This window comes from Rhinolophus sinicus, chromosome 15 (genome assembly GCF_057876585.1).
Source record: "Rhinolophus sinicus isolate RSI-liver-muscle chromosome 15, RSI-T2T, whole genome shotgun sequence".
Classification (NCBI taxonomy): domain Eukaryota; kingdom Metazoa; phylum Chordata; class Mammalia; order Chiroptera; family Rhinolophidae; genus Rhinolophus; species Rhinolophus sinicus.
In genome coordinates, this window is record NC_142515.1 from 88,701,003 (window position 1) to 88,728,016 (window position 27,014).

The 27,014-nt window shown below is 44.9% G+C and overlaps 1 protein-coding gene across 1 annotated transcript; it reads right to left on the reverse strand.

Annotated features, from left to right (window-relative positions):
- Window positions 1–2,594: 2,594 nt before the first annotated feature.
- Window positions 2,595–27,014, reverse strand: SLC18A1 (solute carrier family 18 member A1). The gene is made up of 16 exons (XM_019744628.3): window positions 26,880–27,014; window positions 24,874–25,086; window positions 23,225–23,585; window positions 22,590–22,648; window positions 18,984–19,067; window positions 17,979–18,071; window positions 16,327–16,416; window positions 16,039–16,082; window positions 14,111–14,171; window positions 13,934–14,029; window positions 7,445–7,523; window positions 6,469–6,520; window positions 4,911–4,974; window positions 4,539–4,658; window positions 4,211–4,344; window positions 2,595–3,003 (listed from the first exon to the last, which is right to left on the reverse strand). Exons 2-16 carry the CDS (start codon window positions 24,995–24,997, stop codon window positions 2,890–2,892), a joined length of 1,575 nt encoding a protein of 524 aa, XP_019600187.3. The 5' UTR covers window positions 24,998–25,086; window positions 26,880–27,014; the 3' UTR covers window positions 2,595–2,889.

A 27,014-nucleotide genomic window follows, 5' to 3' on the forward strand; every position in this document is an offset into this window, starting at 1 on the left:
AGACTCATTGAGGCTCAGCTTGAATGTGTTCTGATGATTCGGGGTATGCCGAACCCACCAAACTCCTGCAAAGGCGTGCAATAATAAGGGTCAGGTATCATTCCGGAGTCAAATCTGAACACCCCAATCTGATACACACGCACCCAACAGCTTGTGTTTGTGGGTCTTTCCATTCCTGCCTCTGTCTCCGTTTGTGCCATTATTCCCGACCCAGGCCACAAGTGTCCCTACCTCTTTGTACTTGAATACAGAGTGTACATAACTTGCAGTATCGATCATTTTTATACTGTGTATGTCCTGTTTGCCCAAGTAGATGGAAAGCTACTTAAGAGCAGGTGCCATGTCTCTTTGAAACCCTCTTGCTCAAACACTCTCAAAAAAGTAGCAAAATGTCAAAATATTTATGGTACCTACTGTATTTGCCCACACACTCTCTTTTGCTACAAGAGCATCTAGTTTCCCGTCTAAATTAGGTAATAACTTACTCATCAGCAAGTGTGAACAATGCCTCGTTATGATTCTCAGGGGCGCATCAGGAAATTCACAGTTGGAAGGAATTTTAGGACAGTTGCTTTGCACTTCTTCCCCTGAAATCTTGGGGCTCTATGGGGACAGAGCCAGGAGTGCAGTTTCCAGGCTCTCGGCCTCACGTGGAAAGGTGCTGGCTCAGGTAGTAAATGGCCATCAACTGTGATTGGATGGCCATCAGCTGTGGCTAGTTGGCCGTCAGTTGTAACCAGTGAGCCATTGGCCACTAATATAACTGCAGTGGCTACGCTAGCAGCAAATGGGGGGCTAGCAAGAAGATGGTGGTTGAGCTGGCAAGCGCAGATTGCAGTAAGTGCGGCGGGTTGCGGACAGTGTGGCTCCTGCTTCCTGTGTCTCCAACCCAGCCGCCAGTGAGAATACAGTGGTGTGACTCCCCTACCTATGGCTCCGTGGGTGTTCCTTTTTGGCCTCACCATATCCTGTGTTCTTATATTTGGAGTGGGAGCTAAGACCCTGCATGACACATGGCGCAGCGAGCAGGGTGCATATGAACACTCAGTCTCAGGAAGACTAGGAGGAGCAGCTGCTGGACCCCGTGGAGGGGTGGGAAGATGTGGGCAGTTCCCCGACCAGCATAGGCCAGAGAAAGCAGAGAAAGTGAAGGTTGTTGAGGCCCTATGGTCTGGGAAGTGCTTGCTGAGGCCCTCATCCCCAGGTTGGGGAGGACTTGGAGTCCTCGCCCTGCGGAGGGGGCACAGATTGTGAGGCTCACAGCCCTCGCGAATGACTGTGGACTGTGGGGAATTGCCTTCCATCCCTGATTTGATAGACCGCTTGACTGTTTGCTTGGGAACATACCACCATGTAGTGGAACTGGCGGATGTTTGCTTCCTGTGTCTTGACCGGCTGCCATCGAGAATATGTAAGTACCTTGGCTGTGAGTCACTGTTGTTCCAGCACAGTACCCTGAGAGGCCCAGAGAGAGGAGTGGCAGTGCCCTGAGAGCCCTGGCTGAGCCCAGGAAGTCTGGCTGTGCCCAGAGAGAGTGGCAGTGCCCTGAGAGGCCCAGGCTGTGTCGAGGATATTGCATTCACCTCCAGGCTCCTCACACAGGGCCCCTTGCGGAAGACGCTTGTCATGTAGTTTGTGAGATGAGACCCTGTAGGAGTGGAGTGTGGGGACAGAGCCAGGAGTGCAGTTTCCAGGCTGTCGGCCTCACGTGGAAAGGTGCTGGCTCAGGTAGTAAATGGCCATCAACTGTGATTGGATGGCCATCAGTTGTGGCTAGTTGGCTGTCAGCTGTAACCACTGAGCCACTGGCCACTAATATAACTGCCGTGGCTACACTAGCAGAAAATGGGGGCTAGCAAGAAGATGGTGGCTGGCAAGGGCGGATTGCAGTTAGCACGGCGGAGTGTGGGTTGTGGATTGCAGAGAAGTGGAGGGCAGGTTGCGGATAGTGTGGCTCCTGCTTTCTGTGTCTCCAACCCAGCCGCCAACGAGAATATAGTGGTGTGACTCCCCTACCTATGGCTCCGTGGGTGTTCCTTTTTGGCCTCACCATGTCCTGCGTGCTTATGTGGGGAGCGGGAGCAGAGACCCTGCATGTCACCCTGCATGACAGGCTCGTAGATGTTTTCTCTGTCCTCTTTTATATCTCAGAGAGGAACAGGTTTAGGAAAGGTAGAAACCCACAGGGGACATAGTGAGAATGCCAGTAACTCAAGCATAAGAGAAATGGGCTCTTCCCCTTCCGTTTGGTGATGAAGAAAAGGAGCCTCCCATTCACTGAGGGCAAAGTCATGTTAGTGGCTGTAGGTTTTGCCACAGAAAAAAACACCCAGCTTACGAAAACCAGGCAAAAGATTTCCCAAATTGGCAATTTGGCAGGAGTACATTGAGGATGCTTTCTCAACTCAGCTGGGAAACCACGGAGGGAAACTCAGCAGGGAGGATCGTGTTGAGAACAGAGCAGAAAACCGTGATAGTCTGTTGGGAATGTGTCCAAGAAAATCAAACAACAGATGAAATGAGGTTTGTCAGTCACCCCACTGGTTTCAGGGGCATATTGTGCCGCCTCCAGGAAATGAGTCATCCCTTGCAGAACCTGTCACAGCTCAAGTTTAATCAGCCTCCCAGAAGCTGCAAGAAAGCATCACTCTGTATTCCCACAAAAGATGGGCCGCCTGAGGCAGCCAAACATAGAGGGAGAGATATGGGTTACATAGGTGAGGAGAGAACCTGAGATGGCACCTGTGGGAGGAAAAGAGACACCCACGGAAGAGGGAAGGGAAGCCTCCTGGTTGGCCCACGGTGATCTGGTTCCAGGGAAAGAGGTGGTCAGTGACGTCTGAGCCTCATGGATCCACATGGGACAGGCTCAGGGGTCACCTTCTGCTGCTACTTCTCACTGCCAGGCTCCTCATCGCTGTCCTCCCCCAGGGGAAATGCCCTCCTGGACTTCTGGGCTGCATGCATCCGGGTCTCCATGGGGCAGTCCTGGCCCAGGATTGCCTGCAGCAAGAGGCAGGAAGAGGAATCACTGCACATCTTTAACCAGCCTCCCCACTCCTTTCCCAGCTAGTTCATCCAAGTCTGGCATTGCTCAGGAGAGGCTCAAGGAGCAAGCATAGAACCCTCTTCCTGCTTTCTGTATGTGCACAGGCTTCCCAGCGCACCTAGGTGTAGCGCCCCTGGTCAAGACAAACATCTGATATGTTTTCATTGAATCCTAACAGTGGTAGTGCAGGCTACAGATGAAATTGGTACCACCCCCATCAGACCTTCTCTTGTTCCTTTGAGCAGCCTCCACATCCATCTCTAACCCACCCAGACCCTCAATGTGCTTATGCTTCAATAAGAGGAAAGTATCTTGTTAACTAAAATCATAGGATGTGGTTCTCTGCCCTGGGGTTTTGACCTGGTAAAGATAATGGTGGATGTGAATGAATGAATGAATGAATGTGCCCAGTGGAATTCTGCCAATTTTAGGGAGATCATTTGGTAATTTAGTAACTACACGTACTGTAACTGCAGATTACCTTTGATGGTCCCTGTTCCCAACTCTTTACAAACTTCCCTTTTCCTTCTGAGTACTCTGCTTAACTGTCTGGCGTAAGAGAAAAGTGAGAGGAGAGACGGGAAAATGAGGATGGGCACAAAGGAAAGATAAAGATGAAAAAGGGATTAGAAAACATGGCAGGGGCCAACCCGGTGGCTCAGGCAGTTAGAGCTCCATGCTCCTAACTCCGAAGGCTGCCGGTTCGATTCCCACATGGGCCAGTGGGCTCTCAACCATAAGGTTGCCAGTTCAACTCCTCGCGTCCCACAAGGGATGGTGGGCTCTGCCCCCTGCAACTAAGATTGAACACGACACCTTGAGCCCTTAAAACTAGAAAACGGCAACTGGACCGGGAGCTGAGCTGTGCCCTCCACAACTAAGACTGAAAGGACAACAAATTGAAGCTGAACAGGCATCCTCCATAGCTAAGATTGAAAGGACAACAACTTGACTTGGAAAAAAGGCCTGGAAGTACACACTGTTCCCCAATAAAAGTCCTATTCCCTTCCCCAATAAAAAAACAGCAACAACAACAAAAGAAAACATGGCAAAGCAGAGACGATTAAGGAGGGAGGAAATAAGAGCACAGGATGAAAAGGAATGAGAGACATGGAAAGATACAGAAGATTTTTTTTTAAAGCTGTAATCAGAGCCCCTTACAAGCTTCTCCTCCTTGGCTGGGGGGCTCCTCAGGTAGTAGCAGAGAGGGGCATAGCTGATGTTCACAACCCCTATAATGACCATGAGCCAGGGGAAGCCGATGGCACGCACAATGGCACCCCCGGTGGATGGGCCTGTGAGGAACAAATCAAAGTCACTAGTGTTTATTAAGCCTCAATCACATGGGAGACACCACGGGAGGGACAGTAGGTGACCCAGAGGGCTCCCAGGGCCAGGTATCTCTGGTACCCTGGGAGGACCAGCCTCCCAGCTCCACTTCCAGCTGGTACACAGCAGAAAAGGGAGACCGCTCCCGTCCCCAACATACCTACAGCGAAGCCCAGGCAAAAAGCCACGTCAGCAATGGCGTAGACACTCCCATACACGGAGCTGTGGCGCAGGTCCACCAGGTGTCCCATGATGGGCATCATGGAGGAATCCACCATGCCTGTGGTCAGAGCAAACAGGACACCTTCTGTCAGCAACACCCCCAGTCCCCTCCCTGTCAGTGCATTCTCCCTCCCCCTCCTCCTCTAGTCCGCGCCCTCAGCACAGCAGCCATTCCAGGTAGGACTACAAGCCCAGCTCTCTCCACCTGTACCAGCTGCCTTCCTGTCTTTCGGTCTTTCTACAGACCTCCTTGGATCAGCCTCAAAGCCACCATTGAGGGACTTCTTGTTTCCTTTAAGGGACTTCTTACCTATGGCAAAGCCAAGCCCTGCATTGGGGCCAATGAGGCCAAAAATATTATGAGCCAGAGGAACCTGTATCGGGAAGAAGGAAGAGTTCGTCATGAGTCCAGCAGGGCTACGTGGGGGGCGGCACAACAACGAAGCGCTTTCACAGGAAATGCACTTGCTCTGTGCCACATATGTTATCTATTTGGATTCTCACACCTCCTTGTGAAGAAGACTCTTGACCTCCATTTCAAACGTACGCAAACTAGACTCGTGCTGTTTGGTGAAATGCATTGTCCAAAGTTATAGAGCTAACAAGTGGCAAGATCAAGTTTGAGGTTCATATGTGACTCCATTCTACCATAACCGTGGTCCTTTTCTATTGCATAGACCCTTCCTCCCCTTTCTCTACCCTCCTCCACCCAGACACACATTTTTGTCCTCATTCTTCACTGAATGGAGGGAGTCTCCTCTCCTTTCTATTAACAATATCATCCAAAGGTCTAGGCCAAACGCTAACTTGGTAGCCATTGGAGAGAGAAAACAGAGAGGAGACACCAATAACGAATTACCCATAAGCTAGAGTGCAGCTGGCATCAACAGGCTTGTGAAATTCACTGTCTTGCCTTCCCCATTACCCACGGAAGCCTTCCTTTCCTCTTGTGCTGGTTCCTTACTTCCCTCCCTGGGTATCTGTCACCCAAAACTGCTTCGCCAGCACACTCACCCCCTCAGAAGTTTAACCTACCTTTTAGATGTTAGTAGCGGATAATAATTTGGGGGAATGATTCCTCAAGGGGTATTTATATTTTATCAAGAGTATTGGCTAAGATTTACTGTGGGCTCACTATATGCCAGACACTGCTGTGGTTTATATAGATTATCTCAGCAACCCTGTGAGGTGCTATCAGAATCCTCTCTGCACAGAGGAGGATACTGAGCATAGAGAGGGGACATAACTAGCTCAAGGTCACGCAAGCATCAAGTGGTAAAGCTGGGACTGAATCTGGAGCTTGTACTCCTGTCCAGGACCTCAGCCTTTCTTGAGTGCTGTACTCAGTATTTTACAGTCCTGTTCTCAGCTCCCTCAAGCCTAGGAGGCAAGTGTGCTTAAGATCCCCATGTGAGGAGAAAAGGAATGCTTAGAGAGCTCGAACAGGGCTGTTGAAAATGGAGAAGCCCTTCTTTCTTTCTTTCACCAAACATTCTGGTGCTGGAGGTTGAGGCACAGACGATGGTTCACCTAGTGGCTTACAGGGTGCTGTCAGGGCAGGATGAATAAATGAAGTCATAAACTGCACCATCTTGCTGGCCCCAGAAATAGATACCAATATGTACTGCTTCATATACTTGTACATAGAGCCTCAGACCTCTGGTTCTAGCGGCCCGATTGGCCTCTGCCTCTTCCTCACCTTCCTTCAATGGAATGCCTCATGACATCTCTCCCAGGGCTGAATTCCTCCTTACGCAGAAATGGCCTTTCTGACAGTCCTTGCCAAGTCAACCCTCTGCTCATTTCAAAGGAAAGTGGTGTTTAAATGTCTGGGTGTCTCTCTCTCTTCTAGACCTTATTATACTTACACAAAGCAAGCTGGTACCGACTACCACCATGCCAATCAGGGAGCACAGCCACCTGGGAGAAAAGAGCTGTCATCAATTGGTGCAAAGGGGAGAGATGCCTTCCGCCTGTCACCCCATCACCACTACTCTGGCTAGTCCTGCCACCCTAACTCTGGGAATCCCTTAGGACCTGAGAAGATGAACCCATCTATACATGTTCTTTCCTTGCCCTCATCTCTTCCCAGGCTCCATGCCTCTTTCCGTAGTAGAAGCAGAGGAGATGCAATGGGACCTATTCTTCCTTCCCTTAGAAGAAGAACCAGTTGACTGAGAAGGTACTTGCCCCTTGGGAGTAACCCTTAAACTTAATTCATGCTGTTTCCCAACTCAGACTACCTCTCCCCTATTCATATTTGAGTTGGTCTTCAAAGTCTATCTCAAAAACCGGACTCAGAAAAATACCACACATCTTCCTCTCTCTGATTTTTTATAGCAGTGGTTTTTGAGCATATTTTTAAAATCCTTATGCTGAACTTCAAAGATAAAATTAAAGCTGTTCGTACTGTAGTGAAGGAACAGAATCCAGACTCAGACCTCCTAGTCCCCACCCCTTGGGTGCCTCTGACGCACCTCTGCAGAGCTCCTGAAGGCTCCATGGAACATAGTTTGACAACCGCTGCCCCAAAGTACTGCTTTTATCATACCTGTGCTCTGTGGGGTTATTTTCTCTCTTCAACTGGATGACAAACATCGGGAAAGGCAGGACTGTCCCTCACTGCCTCTTCTATTGCAGCCAGCTCAGGACCATCTCCTTTCTCTCTGCTGCCTTACCACCTACCCACCCCCATCCTCCCGCTGGGCAGTTTTTATCCACGTGTACGTGTTGTAAACTTTCAAACTCAGAGAAGCTGTTCATCATCCCAGGTGCAGGGACAACCTCACAACACTGTCCCATCTCACATTCCTCTTGCTCCTCCTAGATCCCCGGGCTACCTACCGACCCATCTTGTTGGCCAACACACCAAAGAGGTTGGTGCCAATGAGATAGGACACGCTGGCAGGCAGGAAAGCTAGGCCTGTAGAAAGACAAAGGTCCGCACCTTAGGACATGCCCCGTTTACCCTAAAACACCTTGTTTCCTACAAGACGGTGAAGTCCCCCTGTTACCTTCAGGAACGCAAACCACTTTGTTCTGTGGGTTGGAGATTCTTGTGCAAACCCAGAGCCGATACCGTAGGATCCCACACCTCTGCGATCCTCAGGAGCAGTGCTTTGCTTAGCTTCGATACATTGAATGAGCTTCCAGCACCCACTTAGATGAACGGCCCTACTGAGCCATTCTCATGTATAAAATATCCTTGGCTATCAGCATAAGAACATGAGCTTTAGAGAAAGACGTACATACTTCCCAGGAAGCAAAACCCTGCCTTGCTATTTACCTGAGCTTCTATTGCACAGGTCGTGACCTTGGGTAAGTTACTAAACCTTTCTGAGCCTTGGTTTCCACATCTGGGAAAAACAAAGCTATGATTATATCATCACAGTTTATAGTGAGGAGCAACTTAGATAATGTATGTAAAGTATTTTGTAAACTGAAGCCCTGGTCACACGATTTTCTGTGACAATAGAGTCAGGAGCTCTGGAATGGGCTGGGGAGCCCCACCGTTCTGGATTCACACTGTGGCTTGGCCACGTGTTAGCTCTGTGAACTTGGGCAATTTACCCTCTCTGAGTCTCAGTCACCTGTTCAATCGTTCAGTACTTTTAATGCGCTTTTACCATGTGCCAAGTATTCTAGGGGCTAGGAATAGAAGGGTGACTAAGATAGACAAAAGCCTAGTTCTTAGGGAGCTTATATTCACGGGGGAGGGAGACAGATAATAAACAAGCAAATAAAAAAAATGAAAAAGATAATTTTGAAAAATGGTAAGTTCTGTGAGGAAAATTTAATGTGGTGATATGGCAGAATGACCAGGAATAAGGGCTAAGTTAGATTCGGGCTCAGGGAAGGCTTCTCTGAGGAGGTGACATTTAAGGTGAGGCCTGAATAATCAAAAGAGAGCCTTCAAGCAGAAATAAACAAACAAACAAGTCCCCCAAACAAGTACCTAATGTAAATATAAAGGCTTTAGGAAGAAACCACTCAGTCTGTTCTAGGAACAGAAAGGAGGTCTGAAAGTGTGGCTGAAACACAATGAGCAAAGTGGAGAGTGATAGAAAACGTATGACCGGAATTTGGAATTTATTCCGAGGGAAATGGGAAGCTTTGGCTGGAAATAGCGGATTCTGATTTATATCTTTAAAGTCCCTTGGGTTTGGTTAGAAGAATGGGTTCACAGCACAAGAGTGGAAGGCAGGAGCCACCTTCAGAACCCAGGAGAAAAGTGAGAGAGACTCAGAGGTCACTCTGGAGAGAAGTGAATAAAATGGGAGATATGTTGCAAGTAGTGTCAGTGGAATTTTCTGTTGGATTGGGTGCGAGCATAGGAGGAGTGGGGCGGGAAGAGAAATCAAGGATGACTCCCAGGTTTTCGTCTTAGTCAGTTGGGTGGCTGGAGATAAAGAAAAAGCTTGGGGAGATCACGAGAGGTTTGAAAGGATTATTAGACATCCAACTGGAGATGCCAGGCAGTTGGGCACACGAGTCTAGAGTTCCCAGGACAGATGCTGAACACAGATGTGAACATTCGACTCACTGATTTACACATGGCTCTTACAGCCATGGGAACGGCTGGGCTCATCTAAGAAAGAAGAAACAGAAAAGAAAGTCTGAGCTTTCAAGGACTCCTCCCTAAGGAGAGCTGACCAAAGGTAGTGAACACACAATGTGATATATGGATAATGTATTACAGAATTGGACACTTGATACCTATGTAATTTTACTAACTATTGTCACCCAATACATTTTAATTAAAAAAAAATAAGTTAGAGGAGGAGGAAGAGGATATTACAAAGGGGAAAAAGAGCAGTCAGTGGAGCAGATGAGAGAGGATGTAATCTAGAAGATGAAAAAACAAGGAGTTTGGCCTTTGATAGGGGCTGAGGTGCTTCACCCATAAAGAGAAAGCAGTGATGTGGATACAGGTGCAGGAAAACTAGGTATTTTTAATGATGGGAATGTGTGCGTTCCCTTCTATTTCCTCAACAACTAGGAGCTGAGAATGATGAAGGTGAGGTCTGAATGGAGAAGTATCACAGTCATTGTGGAAAGTGGGAAGGAAACTAAGTCAGACTGAGAAAGACAAATACCATATGATCTCACTTATATGTGGATTCTAAAGAACAGAATAAATGAATAAACAAAACAGAAACAGACTCGTAGATGTAGAGAACAAACTGATGGTTGCCAGATGGGAGGGCAGTTGGGGGGACGAGTGAGAAAGATGAAGGGATCAGGAAGTACAAGTTGGGAGTCACGAAAACAGCATGTGGAATATAGTCGATAATATTGCAAAAATTGTGTATGGTGCCATATGGGTACTAGACTTATCAGGGGACCACTTAAAAAATTATATAAATGCCTAACCACTGCACTGTACAACTGAAACTAATATAAAATAATGCTGAATGTCAGCTATGATTATGAAATATGTATAGTCACAGGATGTAAAGTACAGCATAGGGAAGATAGTCAATGGTACTGTAATTGCTGTGTACAGTGTCAGAGAGGTAGCAGACTCGTTGGGGTTATCACTTTGTGAAGGTTGTAAATGTCTAATCGTTATGTTTGCTTTGTATACCTGAAACTAATAATTAAAAAAGCCAAAAAAAAAAAAAAGAAAGTGGGACTTATAGAAAGATTATTGGACAGTGTAAAAACCTACTTTAGTCAACTATAATTAAAAATAAATTTAAAAAAAGATTATAGAGGAGCTAAAAACAAACAAAAAACCTACTTTAGATTTGTGGCCATAAATCTAAGGTGAGATCCAGCTTGGTTGTGTGTTTTTCTACAGTCCCATTGCGTTGCTTATGTTGGTAACCAGATAGGCTTAACCAGAGTCAAAGCTTTGCCAGGTGACAACCCCACGGGAGAATCAGAAAAGGAGTACCAATGCTCTCAAAGAGTGACATTAATGATGGATTTCGATCCATCATGACGGAATCCAAGCTGAGTAAAGAAAGAAGTGAAGACATGAGTGGTGATGGAAATAGAACCAGAACTGAGGCCAATGGATCGGTGATCTCAATGTGGCCAAAATTTGTTGGTATGGAGGTATTAGAATACCTGAGCAGGGAATATGTAAGGTGATAATTAGAGTGCTTAGAACTGAGGTTTCAGAGGCGATACAATTAATGATAATGTCAAGGTCAAGATTATATAAAGGTTTGCTTGGTTAAGGTGGAGAGGAGAAAAAGATCATTGCAAGAGAGTAGACTAAGGAACAGGCCAAGATGTTCATAGGATTATCCACCTGGACATTGAAGTCACAAAAAATGGTGACGGGAGTAGAATTATAAAGAATATATGCCAGGTGTTGACAGCTTTAATGAATGAAAAGGTTACTAAGGGTTTGCAAAGAAGAGGGGTGGCAGTATAATCTAACAACATGAGCTCTAAAGGAGTTGGGGTCTTTGAAGGAGAACAAAGAAGAAATGACTCAGAAGCAGCAAAGGAGAGCAAAGTCTGGAGGAACATGGACTTTCCACCAAGAGGGCTGCAGGAAACGGTGTTCTCGGCTCTCAGTTAGGGCAAGAAGATAAAGGACATGTTCAGAGAAGAGGCTGAGGGCACGGGATGCTTGTCCATGACAGAGTTCCACAAGGCCCCGGGTTTGGGAGGCAATGGGAAATTGGGTCAGATGAAGAAACTTCTGAAATATGGGGATAATAATAATTCCTACTAGGTAGGCTGGTTGTGAGACTTAAATGACATACATATATCAACCATTTGGCACAGCGCCTGGCCCAGAATAAATGCCATCTGTGTACTGGCCTTAACTATTAGCGTCATGACCGCGGAGGACAGGGTCAGGAGTTGGACCCACACCTTCTCACTCCAACTCCGGGTGTTTCCACCACCTGCACCACCAGTGTGGCAGCACAGATGGCTCTGGCACAAGGGACTGCCTGGAATCAGCAGTGTGAGTATCGGTGGATCTCATCAGCCTCTCTCCCTCTCTGTACTGAGAGAAAACAGTGCTGCCTAATAGAAACTGTAGTGACAAATACAATTAAACCCAAAGTCAACAATTCACCAGTTATTGGCTGATGGCTTGTTTGCTTTTAATATTCTCTTCTCTGGGGTGGAAGTGAAGTATACGTTAGTGGCTTTATCTACTCAATCTGTACAGGTGGCAATCTACTCAATCTGTACAGGTGGCAGTCTATTTCAAACTATACACATTTGTTTATGTTTACTTGCTTTAAAATTCTTAGAAGTTATAGCTAGTTAACTGTTTACCTGATATCTGGAAATGAGCTCCTCTAGGAAGCCCACTAACCTCCTATATTATCTTCAACGTCATTGCAAATGATGTGGAATTTCCTGAATGAGATTTTCCTTAGTGTGGCTTATTCTTTAGCACCTGGGTGTAGTTTGCATCTCAGTGGCCTTCTGTGCAAAACAGCTGTTTCAGATTATACGTCCATAGACATACATGTATTTTTCACAGCACATCGGGGGTGGGGATTACACATAGCTGTGACTATTGGGGTGATTTAAACAAAAACAACCATGAAAGTAGTAATGATTTTTGTTTACTGAGTGTATCCTGTATTCCATGCACTGTGCTGATTTATCCCTTTATCATTCATAGATCCATTGAGTCCTGAAAACAATGCTGAAAAGCAACTCCATTTTTACAAATGAAAAAAATGGAGTCCACGAGAAGTTAAATAACTTACCCAAGGTCACAACCAGTAGGAGGGCATCAGGATTCCAACCCAGGCAGGACTGTTTTCAAAAACTGAGCTTGCCCTCCACTCGGTGGGGCAGCGGGCACACAGGGGCCATTAAGAGAGTGCTCAGTCACAGATGACAACCGCTCTTAAAAGCCTCACTTCCTCTCCTCCCGGCACAGAGAGGTGTTCTGCATTTAGAGCAATGTTTTTCAGTGTGGTCGCTGAGGCCATGTCAGCACCACCAGGAAGTTCACTAGGAATGCACACTTGTTTCACTGAATTGCTGGGTGGGGACCAGCAATCTGAGTTTTAACAAGTTCTTTAGGCGATTTGATGCAGATAGCACTGACGAAGGTGTCAAGGATAGAGGGAGACAAAGCCTCCTCCTGCTCTGACTTACTGTCCGAGGGCTTTCTCCTGCAGCTGGCATTGCAGGCGGGACTGCGTGGAATTACCCTGTGAGCTTCCTTGGGTCTCACCTGCCTGTCTGCTTCTCTGCACTGAGAGGAACCAGTGCGAATAGAAACTGTTGTGACGATTACAATTAGGTCAACAATTTACCAGTTACTGGCTGATGACTAGTTAGCTTTTAACATTCTGTCCTGTGGGTGAAGAAGACTGGAGAAGGGCCACTTTGAGCGGAGGTTCCCACCTGCATGGCTGGAGCCTCTGGGCGGGATATGCTTGCTACCACGAGCACACAACTAACTCGATTAACTGTCATGGTCAGAGGCAGCTGCAGCCCAGAAAAATTCAATTTGGGGCTGGAAGACTTGCTTAGAATTGTGCCCTAAAAATTAGATTTAGTGCTTTTTGTTGCATGCTGATCTATATCAGGTCCTTATCAGCGTCCCCTCTGGCCCCATAAGACTTTCCTCCCTGCAGTGACTGAGTGATTTGCACGTAGCCTTCCCTGTCCCCTGTCCTCAGGCTGGAAAGGGCAAGCACTTCCTCTCTAAGGTCAGATGGATCACAAGGACATCTCTCCAAGGAGCAGAGGAGGCTGGAGGCCTCTCTCCTGGGCCCAGAGCTTTCTACTGGGGTACAGAGCCCAGCACCTTCCCTGGGTGAGGGCTACAGAACAACATACTCCACAAGCTCCCTTTTTTAGAGTGAAAAGATAGTGAAAGGGTAACCTGGGGGAAGGGTTGTTGAAGAGCCAAAATGTGATGGTAACAGTGGGACATATTCATATTCTACAGGTGCAAAGCATTTCCACATAGAAGGCCATTTATCCCACAAATTAGCCTTTGAACTAGGTAGTGCTCTGATGCCTATTTTAGAGACAAGGAAAGTGATGCTCAGAAAGTTCCCGTGATTTGCAGTTCTCATAGCCAATCAATGGAGCCTAAATGAAAACCTAGGCCCTTTGACTGGACATCATTAATGGGTCCACCACATGGGAAGTTACTGCTCCATAGCCCCCATCAACCCCATCCTACCCTGCCCTGCTTGAGCGGCTTCTACCCACCAATCAGGCTTGATTCACAGGTGTGAGCGGGCAGGTAAATGCTACAAAGGAAGCACATTGTCCCTCTTTGCCCCTGAAGAACTAAATCTGATGCTGTTTCTTAACTACCTGAGAAAGGGGTAGCGGTACACACTTGTGCTCAAGCCTGAGACGAGGACCGAGGTAACTTACCCAGCTGCCACTCAGGGGAGCACATGGTCCGCATCATCCAGATGGGCAGCGTGGGCTCCAGCATGGCCACTCCCATATTGGCGAAGCAGAGCGAGCCTGGGGGACCGTTCTGTGAGGCACCCTGGCTGCCTTGCAGCCCATGCTCTCTCCACCCAAAGGGAGGCATTGTCTGCTTACCTGCAGCCACCAGGATATAAGGGTCTTTGAGAAGTGTAAGGAGCGGCGTCCCCGTGGCACTCTGAGAACACAGACAACACAAACTTCCATTTGTACTTTGTATACGTCTCCTATCTTCACAGAATCTGAGCAGGTGCACACCTGGAGTCAGTGCAGCCCCCATGGGGTCAGGGCTCAGTTCCACAGTGCGGTCCCACTCCAGATGCCAAGCACAAGCCGTGGGTCCCTAGGTGACCCACACTTTGGTCTGACTGGGCGACAAAATCAGGATATTTAGCTCAATCTTTCCCATTTTTTTTTTTTTTTTTTTTTGCACTTTCTTATCTTTCTTCATGGTTTGATAGGGATTTCTCAGAGCCATCTTTGGCTTGGAGTCAGACAAATACCAACTCTGATATTTGACTGTGATAGAATGACAGTCTGGAAGGATGCTCTTGGAGGAGAGGTTGCCGGGGTGGCCTCCAAGGGCTTCTCTAGCTCTGAGATGTTATCACTATGAATACTCAGATCCCAAAGTCATTATCTCCTTCTGGTTCTGAGTTAACTATGCATATATACATACGTGTGTGTGTGTATATCTATCTATCTATCTATCTATCTATCTATCTATCTATCTATCTATCTATCTATATCTCTCTCTATATATATATACATACACATACACATATATATGTATACACACACATGTATATATATGCCAAAAAACGTATACAAGTGGACACTTTGGTCAACGTGGCTCAAGCAGTAGTTCGCCATAATCAGAAGTGTCTGGACGCTGATGGTAACCACTTTGAGCACCTCTTGTAATTGCAGAAGTCAAATGTGACTTGTATTCATCTTTCGTTATCGGTATATATTGAGTATTACAATTTTAATACAATTTTCCTTTCTTAAAATGTGTATACATTTTTTGACACCCTCTGTATATATATAAACTTAGCACATGACTACACACACACACACACACACACACACACAGTCATATGCTGCTTAACGATAAGGATACATTCTGAGAAATGTGTCTTTAGATACTTTAGTCATTATGCAGACATCATAGAGTGCCCATAAAATAGTATCGCTTCCTACACCTAGGCTATACAGTATGGTGTAGCCTATTGCTCCTAGGCTACAAGCCTGTACAGGATGTTACAGTACAAAACAACACAAGGTTAATTCATGCACAAGAGAGAATGATGCAAACAAGAGGCGCCGTAAGCATGAGATGTACGAAGCTGCTGCCAGTGTAACCCAGCATCGTGTTTTACAGCAAACTCTTTTTTTTACAAGTAGAAAGAGTACATTCTAAAATAACGATAAAAAGTATACTATAGTAAGTACATAAACCCATAACATAGTTGTTTGTTATCATTATCAAGTATTATGTACTGTACATAATTGTATGTGCTGTACTTTTATATGACTGGCAGCCCGGTAGGTTTGTTTACACCACAAACACATGAACGATATATGGTGCTACGACATTATGATGGCTATGATGTCAGAATAGCTACAATGTCACTAGGTGATAGGAACTTTTCAGTTCCATTATAATCTTATAGGATCACAGTTGTGTATGCGGTCTGTCTTGACCAAAACATTATGCGGTATGTGACTCTATCTATCTATCTATCTATCTATCTATCTATCTATCTATCTATCTATTTATCTATCTCATACGGTTTCTTTGATTCTTCATAAGGTCCTTCCTCCATCTTCATCTAACATGAGGCCAAACTCCCTTTGAACCCCTCACACTACCCTAAGTATGACCCTATCTGGGAATCCACGTATAGTTCTCGCTTTCCTTGACTCCATTCCTCTTTACCTTTCTTCTCACGGTTTGGCAGCGATGACCTAGAGATGCCTGGGTCGCTGTACTTAGCCATTCTGTATGTACCTCTTGACAATGGAGCTTGGTGTCTACTTACCTCAGGAGAGAATTTGGAAGGTTGTAGGATACAAAGCTGGAGTGCTAAGAAAGAAAGCAGGAGAGTGACAGTTTAGTTTGTCCATTGATTAGTTGGAGGCTTTTTAACAGCCACACTGTTATCACCGTATCATGCACAGATCCAACTCCCTGAGTTTCTTTCTTCTTCCCTAGGGTGTACAGTCCTTGATCCATTCGAACATGTCAAGACGGACACCACAGCTTACATAATGCATTCCCAACCTGACCTGGACTATCACCTTCCTGGTGGCTTCTTATGGAGACTCACCTCCATCCAGTAGGGCCAAGAAGGCCAAGATGAGGAAGGGTGAAGACTTCCCAACAAACTCATACATCACACTTCCGAAGGGAGCTCCCACTGGAAGACAAAGCAGACACAGATTCCAGAGGTGAGGGCCAGTTCCCAGCAGGCGTGACTTGTCCACATTGCCCCAATGAGTGGTTATTGGAGGTCTACTTGGGCTGACCTCCACATGAGGTTCTAGGGATTCAGAGATGAAGACCTGGTTCCAAGAGACACACGTTCTCATGGAGAAAACGTGCATGATTGACGGGCGGTGGGGGTGGGGGCAAATAATTAGAACATGGTGAAAAGTAAAGCTCAACAGCAAAGCTTCTATCTCCAAAGTGCTGTTTAAACACAGTGGAGTGAGTTCAGGTGGCTACATGGGCTTTGTCAAGTGGGTAATACTGGTGGGAAAGAATCGTGTGAAGAACATGGAGGTGGCAGAAAAGAGTGGGGTTGGAGAAGAAGTAGAAGAAAGTCAGTGCTACTAGAATATGAGTATTTGGGAGAGAAAGAGTAGAGGTTGGGAAGGCTGATTAGCCAAGGGCCCTGCACATCCAGATAAAGCATCTACTTGGTCTCGTGGCCTAGAAAGAAACGTCAGTGTTTTTTTAGCAGGGGAGAAATACCACCAGCTCTGGACATAGGGAGCTTCTTCTAGAGTACCTTGGAAGAAGGAGAGACTGTGCTAGAGTTCAGGCAGGAGGCCATATTCCAACTGAGATGTGATGAGGAGATAACCTTGAAGAAGTGCCTTCCTTGTAGAGGATATAATGGGCATATTCATTTGGGAGTGAGAGGTGAGAAAGACCAGCATGCACTGGTTTTAGCTTGAGTGACTGGGTAGGTGGGTACTAACAAAGAGCAGGAGTTTTGTTCCATCTCCCCGTGGTGGTAGAAGGCAGGGTATGTGCCAGTGAAGAGACTTGTTTCCTCCTGAATTAGCTTATCAGCTCCTACAGGGTAGGAACCATGTCTGAGGCTTCTTTCCTCTCTCCCCTCTGTGCTAGCATTGTGCTTATATATAATAAGTGTTCAGTAAAAGTATGTGGCTTATTTGACTAGTCAATTACATCATATGAGGGATGAAGCTTAACAATAGTACAACCTTATGGTTTGGAGCTTGGGATTCAAGCCCAGAAAATCTGTCTGTGTCCTGGCTCTGGCATTTCCTGGCTGTGTGACCTTGGATGACTATCTTATCCTCATCTTATCCTCATCTCCAAAATGAGGGCAATCGTTCCTCCCTCACAGCATGGTGCTGAGGACTGCAGGAGATTCTGTCTAACACATTTAGCACAAAATCTGACCGAGAGCATGCTCTCACGTTGAAAGCTGGACACGTGTGGAAGCCAAGGTGAGGCAGTGGCGGCTAACGTGGGGAGATCCACACCCTTGAGTAGACTAGGTTTCTGGGCCATTCCCAGGCCCTCATGGGCTATTCAGCTTCTTAAGGGGAAAGAGATTTGCCTTTTCTGGGCAAAATTTTAGAAGGACTCAAACATGATTGGAGAGAAGGAAAGAAAAATATTGTCTTTCCTGACCTTAGGAAAACCTACCTCCTGGAGCCCTCTTCAGAGAGTCTGTAGTTCCTTACACTCCTGAACCTAGATCTGGGGCCAGGTGCCACTTACCCAGCAGTCCCAGCGCCAGGCCCCCCAAAGCAATTCCCATGGCACGGCCTCTCTCGTCGTCATCGGTGTAGATGCTTGCCAGCATCCCCAGACCTGAGATTGACAGATGAAGTTGGCATTGCAGGAGTTCTCTCTGCTCCTCCCACAGAGTCCCTGGCCTCTGCCCTATTATACCTTTAGGGGTCATCTTAGCTAGAGTTTCAGCTTGAGGGGTTTTAAAAAACTGAACCCATAGTATTTTACAAACACTGCCCCACCATTCCCTCAAACACCCACATTGCTCACTCCTATTCAGAATATTGTTGGAAGTGCAAAAGTCTCTGGGCAGGGTAACACAATATACGGTTGTCCCATGACACTGCATTTCATGTCATTTTAGCATTTCCTAGCACTTTTCCCTGAATGAAGAGACATGGAGTAAGTGAAAGAAGGGAAAATCTATGAACATAAGAGCTGTTTTATTTAACAGGGATGCCCTGAAAGAGCCTGGAAGTCCTGAGTGCCTGGAAGAGAGCGCGGGCTGGGCTCTCATGTCCATTCACTCATGTGTAAAATGGCATCGGATTACATTCAATATTGTATCTGATAATTCTTTACAAACTGTGACAGTGCTACTGGTAGAATTAACACTACCGTGCCTATAAAAGAGTAAGAGGGGACCGAGAAAACACCACAGGGTGGCATTAAGTAAAAGCCTGGCCTACTTCATGGTTTTATCTTGGACTTGCTCTCACTTGAGCTAGTGGCATCTAAACATGTTCAGAGGAAGTTAAGTCAGGAACTTACAGACACTGACAGCAATTCTACAATTATCTTGGTTTTGAATCACAATTCCTGCCTCCTGGGATATTTTCCTTAATTTCTTCATGTAAATCTTATAGGGTCTGAAGGTAGTAAGAGATGGTAAGAGAGGTGGTATATGCATGTGTGTGTGCGTGCGTGTGTGTGCGTGCATGCGTGCGTGTGTGTGTGTGTGTGTGTGTATGTGTAAGATGTCAGCATTACCTGCAACCGATGAAAATGAAGATCCAATGCCTTGAAGGGTTCGAGCCACAAACAGCAGGGTATAGGTACCAGAAAAAGCAAACACTGGGCAAAGAGAAGAGCAAGAAGCTCCAGTTAGTAAATTGCCTTTGTTCACTGGCCACCAGAAAACGTGCCATGATATTACAGACGTGAGCCATTACGCATATGTTTTAATAAAGCATGCTCACTGATCCCAGTTTTGGAGTTGCCTTTCTAATCTCCCACCCCTTCATTAGGATTGCATTTTAATTGGCACGAAGCCTGAGAAACCCCAGAAGCATAAGCCGATTCACTACGCAGTGGATAAAAGGCTGGATTTCCACATTTCCTGCCCGAAGTCTGACATCCAACATTCTGACCACTGAAATAAAGGCTGTCCAAGAAGTCCAGTGCCCTGGTCTTGGAACTGGATCCTTCATATGCAACACCCAGATTTGACCTTTGCCGTTGTTGGGCTGCATTGGGTGACCTGGATGTCGGGCACAAAAGCTATGTGTACCTGACTGGGTAGACATTAAAATAATGTCTTGCTATCCAATCGGATCCTTCCCCTTACCTTATATTGAAAGATCTTTTGGCCAAATGAAATCAGGGAGTATTTACTAAGTAATACTGAGCATGCAGTTGTGCTAGACTCTGCAGCAGGTATGCAATAGACATCCAGTTCACACCCTTGAAGAGGTTGAGTCTACTAGAGACTAACCTACACAAAACTGAGAACCAAACAAGAGTGTGTTATCAAAAAGTAAATTACAGGGTGTTGGTGTAAGGTTGGTAAGTGCAGACATGTCTCACCTCCAGTTCCAGGGCAATACCCCCGAAAGACAGACGACTCCCTCCCAGGCTGTCTGCATCAGCAGAATTGGAATCCCTTTGCCCATTCATTACAGATGTTTTTGCTTGTTTGACGTCTTATAATCTTCTCCCACTCCTTCCCCACACGATCGCACCGTCTCCCTAACATGCACATGCTTGGTCTGCCCTTGCCAGGCCTCTAGCACCCTCTCCTAGGCTTTTTGATTTCCAATCTGTTCAAGGTCAGCTCTTCCTATGTCTTTTGAGAATACAGTGACCAATACATCTTGGTTTGCCTGGGCTTTCCTGGTTTTAAAACCAAAAGTCTGGCATCCTGGGAGGCCCCTTAACCCCAGGCAAAGGAAAATAGTTGGACATCCTATTTAGGAAGACCAAAGCAATTTCTTTTTCACTTCGCATCTTGACACGGGCCACCATTTAGCTCCTAATCATATTAAGCAATGTCCCCAGCTGGGGGCCTTTGAGGTGGTAATAGACAGCAGCAACCTCTTTTTAGTATTAATATTTCCAAAGCCCTAACCCTCATATGACATAGAAGACCCCAAACACCAAACCTTTGCTAGAATCAGGCCAACTCAGTATAGCAACACTGGTTATGGCGTGGCGACAATAATTATTATTTAATATATACAGTTTGATAGATAAGAAAAGCTTTCAAAACATGAGTTTTTGGCAGCGAGTCAGGACCTTATGCTAAACAGTCTGGGATCCTCCAGCATTATCTTATTCCGCAGGATGTTTGTCACGTTTCCCCAGGCAAGCACTGAAACCCAGGGTCCTTACGACTTTGATTAAATTTAGCTTTAAACTCTAGCTCTAGAAATCACCTCTCTCTCTCTCTCTCTCTCTCTCTCTCTCTCTCTCTCTATATATATATATATATATATATATATATATATATATATATATGAAAAAAATATATATTATATATATAAAATATATATAATATAATATAATATATATATTTCATATATATAGATATATGAAAAAATGTACACACGTGACTTGTGTTCATCTTTTGTTGTCGGTATATATTGAATATTACAATTTTAATGCAGTTTTTTTCTTTCTTAAATTGTGTATACACATTTTTTTGGCACCCTGCACCCTCTGTATATCCCTCAGAGACCTAGCCTTTCCCCTGGATAATCCGTAGCCCCCAAGGCAGCAGAAGACAGTAGTGCAGACTGACTAAACATCACAAGGTCCGGACTTCTGGCAGGCTAAAGATAACATCTTGAGCTAAGTTATGTTTCAGCTCCTGAGTCCTAAGGTAGAACGATCCCCAGGCTACTTTTCCATGAAACCAGACAAGGGGACTCTGGAACAGACCTCAGAACTGTCCTCAAGACCTGAAGAAATGATTTATTACCCTTACCTCACTGTTGTCCAATGAACTCCAGCTCTACCCGAAACCCCTAACCGGCAATGTCTTGTGAATTTGCTCAATAGAATCTGTAACCTACACACCATCAAAGAGTTCGGGCTTTTGAGCATTAGCTGCCCCTTCTCCAGGGTGGCACCATTCATAGTAATAAAATAGCCAATCTTTCTCCACTGCAGTTCTCCGTGTTTAGTGTTTGGCTCTGCCAGCCCTGGGTGGATGAACTCTCTGTGCAGTAACAGCATCATCAACTCCTGGGGAGCTGGAAATGTGTCTTTTCCTTCTTTACATTCCTACAGAGACCTTTACCATTGAGGCATAATATATGTGAGCCATAAAGGATTGTAGACTGAATAATGTTTCATTGTGGTGAAATAGACCACCTTATTAGTTTTTAATTTACTGTTTAGCCTGGGCTGAGCTTCTAGAAGTTCAATAAATGTTTCTAACTTGAATTTCCTCATGTTCTTGGATTCAGCTAGAATTTTCTCAAGTAAGCTGCAGTTTCCAGAAAGAACATCACACAGTGAGCTCCTGTACTTTGCAGCCTTGCAGCCCTGAATGCGACAAACTCCTGTTTAAGCCTTTGTTGCTAAAGAGTCAAGCCCTATGCTGGAAGGGAAGAAAACCTGAGGAGAAGCAATAGAAAAGGCGGAAAAGCAAGAGGAAGGTGGTAAGCAAAACAGGAGGGATAAAAACGTGTGTCATTCCGAGCAGTCAGCAGAGGATCAGGAGCCACTAGTGGGGTCCACAGCACCCCCTTCATTCCTTCTGATTTGAGTTCTCAGGGTCAATTGCCAGACATGTTTTTTTCCCTCACTGTTCTTATTCCATCTCCATTTATTTAGGAATATTAACATGCTACTGGATAGACTGTTTACCTTTCTCTTTCTTGTTTCTTTAGCAAATCTATTTTTCTGTGCGAGAACATTTTCTAACCTTCAATTGTTCTTATTTGAAATAGATTTTTGGGAATTTTCCAGTTACTCTTGTCCAATTCACGTTCTTTGTTAGTTGCCTTTTACCTTTGGTTATCAAAGTAATGTGATTGCTTCCCAAAGATGGGAGGTTTCTACTGAACTCACTCAAAGGATTACATACATACACACACACACACACACACACACACACACACACACACACACACAGTAAAACAGCCTCCACAATTTTCCCCAGCTGAAGGAAGTGAACTATCTATTCCACAGCAGAATATACAAATTCCAGCCAGACCGAATTGCCATTATTATTCTAGTCCCCATGCCAAAAACTGCAAAACATTTAAATCAGCATCATAGGCCACTTAGCTAATTCAACCCAGCCTCCTTCATTGTAGTGCATGTGATAATATCAAAGTGGAGGGGGGAAAAAAGAAGCAAATTACTTACTAACTGTGGAGAGAAACATGATAACAAAGCCAGCAAACATGGGAATGTGATATCCAATCCTAAAAGGGATAAAAAAAACAAACACAGTTCCATTAGGCATCCTTATACTTGGACTATATATTTTCATGTAACTGTGAAGAGAAATGTAAGTGGGAAGAGTCATTTGAGTACGTGGTAAAATATGTCTATGAATGCAAGTGTCGAGATGGGATATGATATGTGAATGCATATAAGCAAGTAAACAAACATGCAAATTTATCCATAGACCAGGACCAAAGTATTCGTTTCCAGGAAGGATAGCCTAGCTAGAGTGTAAGCCCTTTGAAACTTCAGGATAATCCCAAACACACCTGCCAAGAAGCCAGTGCTCTAGATTACAATAGGCTTGTCCCATTTCCACCCTCATCCCATTGGAGCCACGATCCAGAACACTAAAATAACATCAAAGGTCTACTTCTGTACACTGGTTCTCTTCTTGGTACTCAGTAGTCATTATATCACTAAGAAAATAAAATGCCCATGGCATTTCTTCAACATCATGAAAAGTGAGTTTCTTTCTTTTTCCCTTCTAACCACCTTTATGATACCTTAGCCCATCCTCTTACTGCTGAGCCCCTGAGAACCCACTGAGATACCTGTTGGTGAGAGGCCCCACGAATGGGTTGACCAGAAGTTGCATCAGAGCCTTTGAAGCAAACAGAACGCCGACCCGTATGTTTTCTTCCTCCAAGAATTCTGTGTCTAGCAGACAGTTGTTTTTATGGGCTGAGATGGCTCCAGTGACTGGAGGGCTGATGGTACCAGAAGTGCCATTTGTCCATGCGGTTCCACTGGGCGCACTTTCTTCAATAGCCATGGTGTTGTTATCAAAGAAGGAGAAGATGGTGGAAAAGGCAGGAGAAGGGAGAGCATGCTGGGAAGTTGTGATAGGGCCGAGGTACAAAGTGTTGACTTCTTTAAGTTCTGCGGCATATAGAAAGGTGGGCACAATGGGCACTGAAAGTCAAGAAGGACAAGTCATGAGGGCTAAAAGCAGGTTGTCTTTCTACCATTAGTCAGTTCAAGGGCGTTGTTATGAGGTTCAGTTTCATGCTCAAGGCAGGTGTCCTAAGTGACATGATTTGAAGCCCACGAAAAGACTGTGCCTGCCCCAAATGATCCTATTAGCGAAAGTACCTGAATTCCAACTGTCATACAATTGGTCCTCATTATTCATGGATTCCGTATTGGCCAATTCACCTACTGGTTAAAATTTATTCGTAATCTCAAAATCAATACTCGCGAAGCTATCGTGCTTTTTCTTGGACATACATGTGGAGAGCGGGGAAATTTTTGAGTCATCAGATGCTCACTTTCCCAGCTGAGGTTGAACAAGCGGACTCTGCTTTCCTGTTTCAGCTCCCATGCAGAGATGGCAGAGCATGGAGTCGGGAGCCGCAGGCCAGGGTGGGGTGAGAAGCTCCAGCTCTGGGGCCAGAGAGACAGAGCTGGGATCCCACCTTCGGGCACCTGTTAGTGAGGCAGCCTCAGACAGGTCACTCACTTAACGTTCTGAACCTCATTTTCTCTTTTTAAAAGAAAATTGAATCTACCAGGATGCATTGTTTTATGGATTTAAGATTCTCATCTTTATGGGATGTGAGCTGTATATATTTCCCGTAGGAGCAATGATTCAGGATTGTCTAAATTCAGTGTTTGCAGCAACTTTAGAGGACCTAACCACATATCACAAGAACTGACTATATTGGATTAACAATTTGTCTCTGAAAGCTTCTTGTTTAAAAGCATACATTGTACCCAAGTGGGGCAAAGTTGTAGCACCCATTTATATGCTGGCATAACTGAGTGTAAAGAATCGACTACCAACTAAAAACAGCAGGACTCTGAGGGAATGCACTGCTAGGAAGGTGGGTTCTGATCAAACCCTGAATATCGATAGGAAGTGTGTTATTTTGGTAGAGCAGACGCTGGAAAGGCCACACAGTGAGCAGACACTCATGTTGCAGAGGCCACTGGAGACATGAGCACCTTGGGAAGGCAGCATGAAGAGAAAGAAAAGGAATGCCCGTTCTGGCTTCAGTCAGCCTATTTTTTTGGTCAGATACTCTCTGATTTTGAACCTCTGGGCCTTTCAGCAATGGTTAGCAAGCTCCAGACTCCATTTCCTGCTGTGTCCTTCACTTTTCAGCAAACTCTGTGTGAAGTCCATTCACTGCTGAAAGCACTCAGCGTGTGTGCTGTGGGAGCCCAGACAAATTGCCCCAACACAAAGACCCCGACGTACCCACCACAGTAAGCAGCATGTTGTCCAGAAGCAGCGCCACAAACACCACTACCAGCACGAGCTTCCGGGACTCTCTCCCCTCCTGCAGCAACCGCCCAGGGGCATCCAAAACCGCCCTGAGCATGGTGAGGACTCGGGCTGGCTTCTCAGGGAAGGTCCTTCTGCAGCCTTTACCGAAGAGGGGAGAAAGTCTGCCCAGGCAAGTGAAACTCACTGTTAAAATAAAAAGTACACAGAGTTGCACGTAGTACCTAGGATGGTATTTGGAAATATTCCGTGCCTGTGTCTCTGGTCACTTCTTATATATCTTAATAACTTCACCTGGTTTCCAGAATACCTTCCAAGTAAGTGCTACACTTACCAGTTTTTTAAAATGGGGAATTCTGCCTAGCACGTTGTGAGGTTTCTGGAGATCACCTAGCTTTTTGTTTTTCAAATGTCAGTCATTTGCCTATCACCTTGATGGTTATGGCGTATCTGAGGACTACTTGTACTATTATTTACTTAGTCTTTCCCTCTAACTCCATTAAAAAAAACTGAAATAAATTATTGTTTGAAAAAATAACTATGTGCCATGCCAAAAAAAAACACAAAAAAAACACCCAAAAAACAATGGTCTATGTCCGTGTGTCACCTCAAAATATCTCATTTGCCACAAATGTGACTCACACTGCCCACTGAGAATCACTGACCTAGACCAACCCTTTTCTCTCACAGATGAGAAATCTGAGACTCCAGGCTGGGAGATTTGTGTCAGGTCACAGAACGGCAGGAGTGTACCTTGCCATCTTCCGATGCTCTGTGGTACAAGAAGCACGCCTATCCTTTTGTTCAAGCTATAAATCCCTTCTCAGAAATGTGTGTTACTCTGTGTAAATGAAATACTAACTTTCCTGGTTAGTTTTACACTTAGGATTTCATGTCATTAGTCAGCATTAAGTAACAGTATTTTGTTAAACTCCAGGTAACAACAGTTTCTGGCAAGAATTTCATTTTCTTTCGTAGGGCTTTTCTCTTACGGTATCAAAGGTATCACATAAATTTTAAAATAGATTTCTACCATGCTCCAAAAATTGTATAGCCTTTGATTTGGTAACTCTATTTCTAAGGATGTGTCCTAAAGGAATGATCAGAAGTGTAGTCAAAAACTTATGTTTAAAATTATGAATTGCCGAATTATTTATATTTGTGAAAAGATGAAACATTTTAATGGTAGAATGTAAACAGCTCTTAAAATCATATTTTCAAATAATTTCAATGACGTAGAAAATACTCTCAGTATGATGTTAAGTTTTAAAAAAGATATTAAACTGTATAGTTTGACCTCAGTTATATAAAAAAGAAATTTATGTCCACATTTTTAAAAGACTAGAAAGATATATACCCAAATGTCAGCTGTTATAATCAATGACTTAAATTATCTTCTTTTTCTTTTTCTGTAATTTCTAAATATTTCAGAATTAACCATTTTCATAATAGAAGTAGTAAATAATGTTAAATGTTTATTACTGGGGTTCAATAGTCAGCCTCAAATGTTGGAAGTATCCAAGCACTGAGCTACTATATGACTCTCTTCTGTTCTAAGACCAGGGCTGGGAGAAGAACGTTATCCACACTACAATTCTAAGTGACCAAGAGGTCCCACTGCACCAAATCCCAGTTAAGTTGTAACCAGAAAATGTATGCAACCATTTAAGACCCTTCATTTCTCTGTATCAATCAGGTATTTCTACATACAAATGTACTTAGGAGACACAAGGAAGAAAGTAAAGAGACTAAAAGTAAAACAATAGAAAACTAAAAAAAATGCAAAATGGAATAAAATAAGTACTATAAAGATAGACCAAAAAATACAAACAAAAAAAAAACCAACCAACTAACCAACCAACCAAATAGGAATTTGCCAACAAATGACTCATCAACTTTACATTAGAATCAAAATTCTCTGCTGAGACACACATATTACAAGGAAGGATTACATTTGTCCAGAGAGAGAAATTTCTTACCTTAGAGCCCATCCTGTGTGAGGTACTCAGTGAGCTACTGGCACCTGTTAACAGTTCAGTGGGGACTCTGTTCTCTGAAAGTGGCTGTGCTGATGGATTTATTGCCACCTGTTATCTGAGGAAGCCATGTGTGGC

What these genes read in the sequence shown, in the direction of transcription:
- SLC18A1 (XM_019744628.3), bottom strand. Translation starts at nt 24,997, where the DNA reads ATGCTCAGGGCGGTTTTGGATGCCCCTGGGCGGTTGCTGCAGGAGGGG. An exon ending in GTGGGGCCTCTCACCAACAG is followed by an intron (nt 22,649 to 23,224) that starts GTATCTCAGTGG and finishes TATCCCTTTTAG; the next exon opens with GATTGGATATCACATTCCCA. An exon ending in TTCATTTTCATCGGTTGCAG is followed by an intron (nt 18,072 to 18,983) that starts GTAATGCTGACA and finishes TGTCAATCTCAG; the next exon opens with GTCTGGGGATGCTGGCAAGC.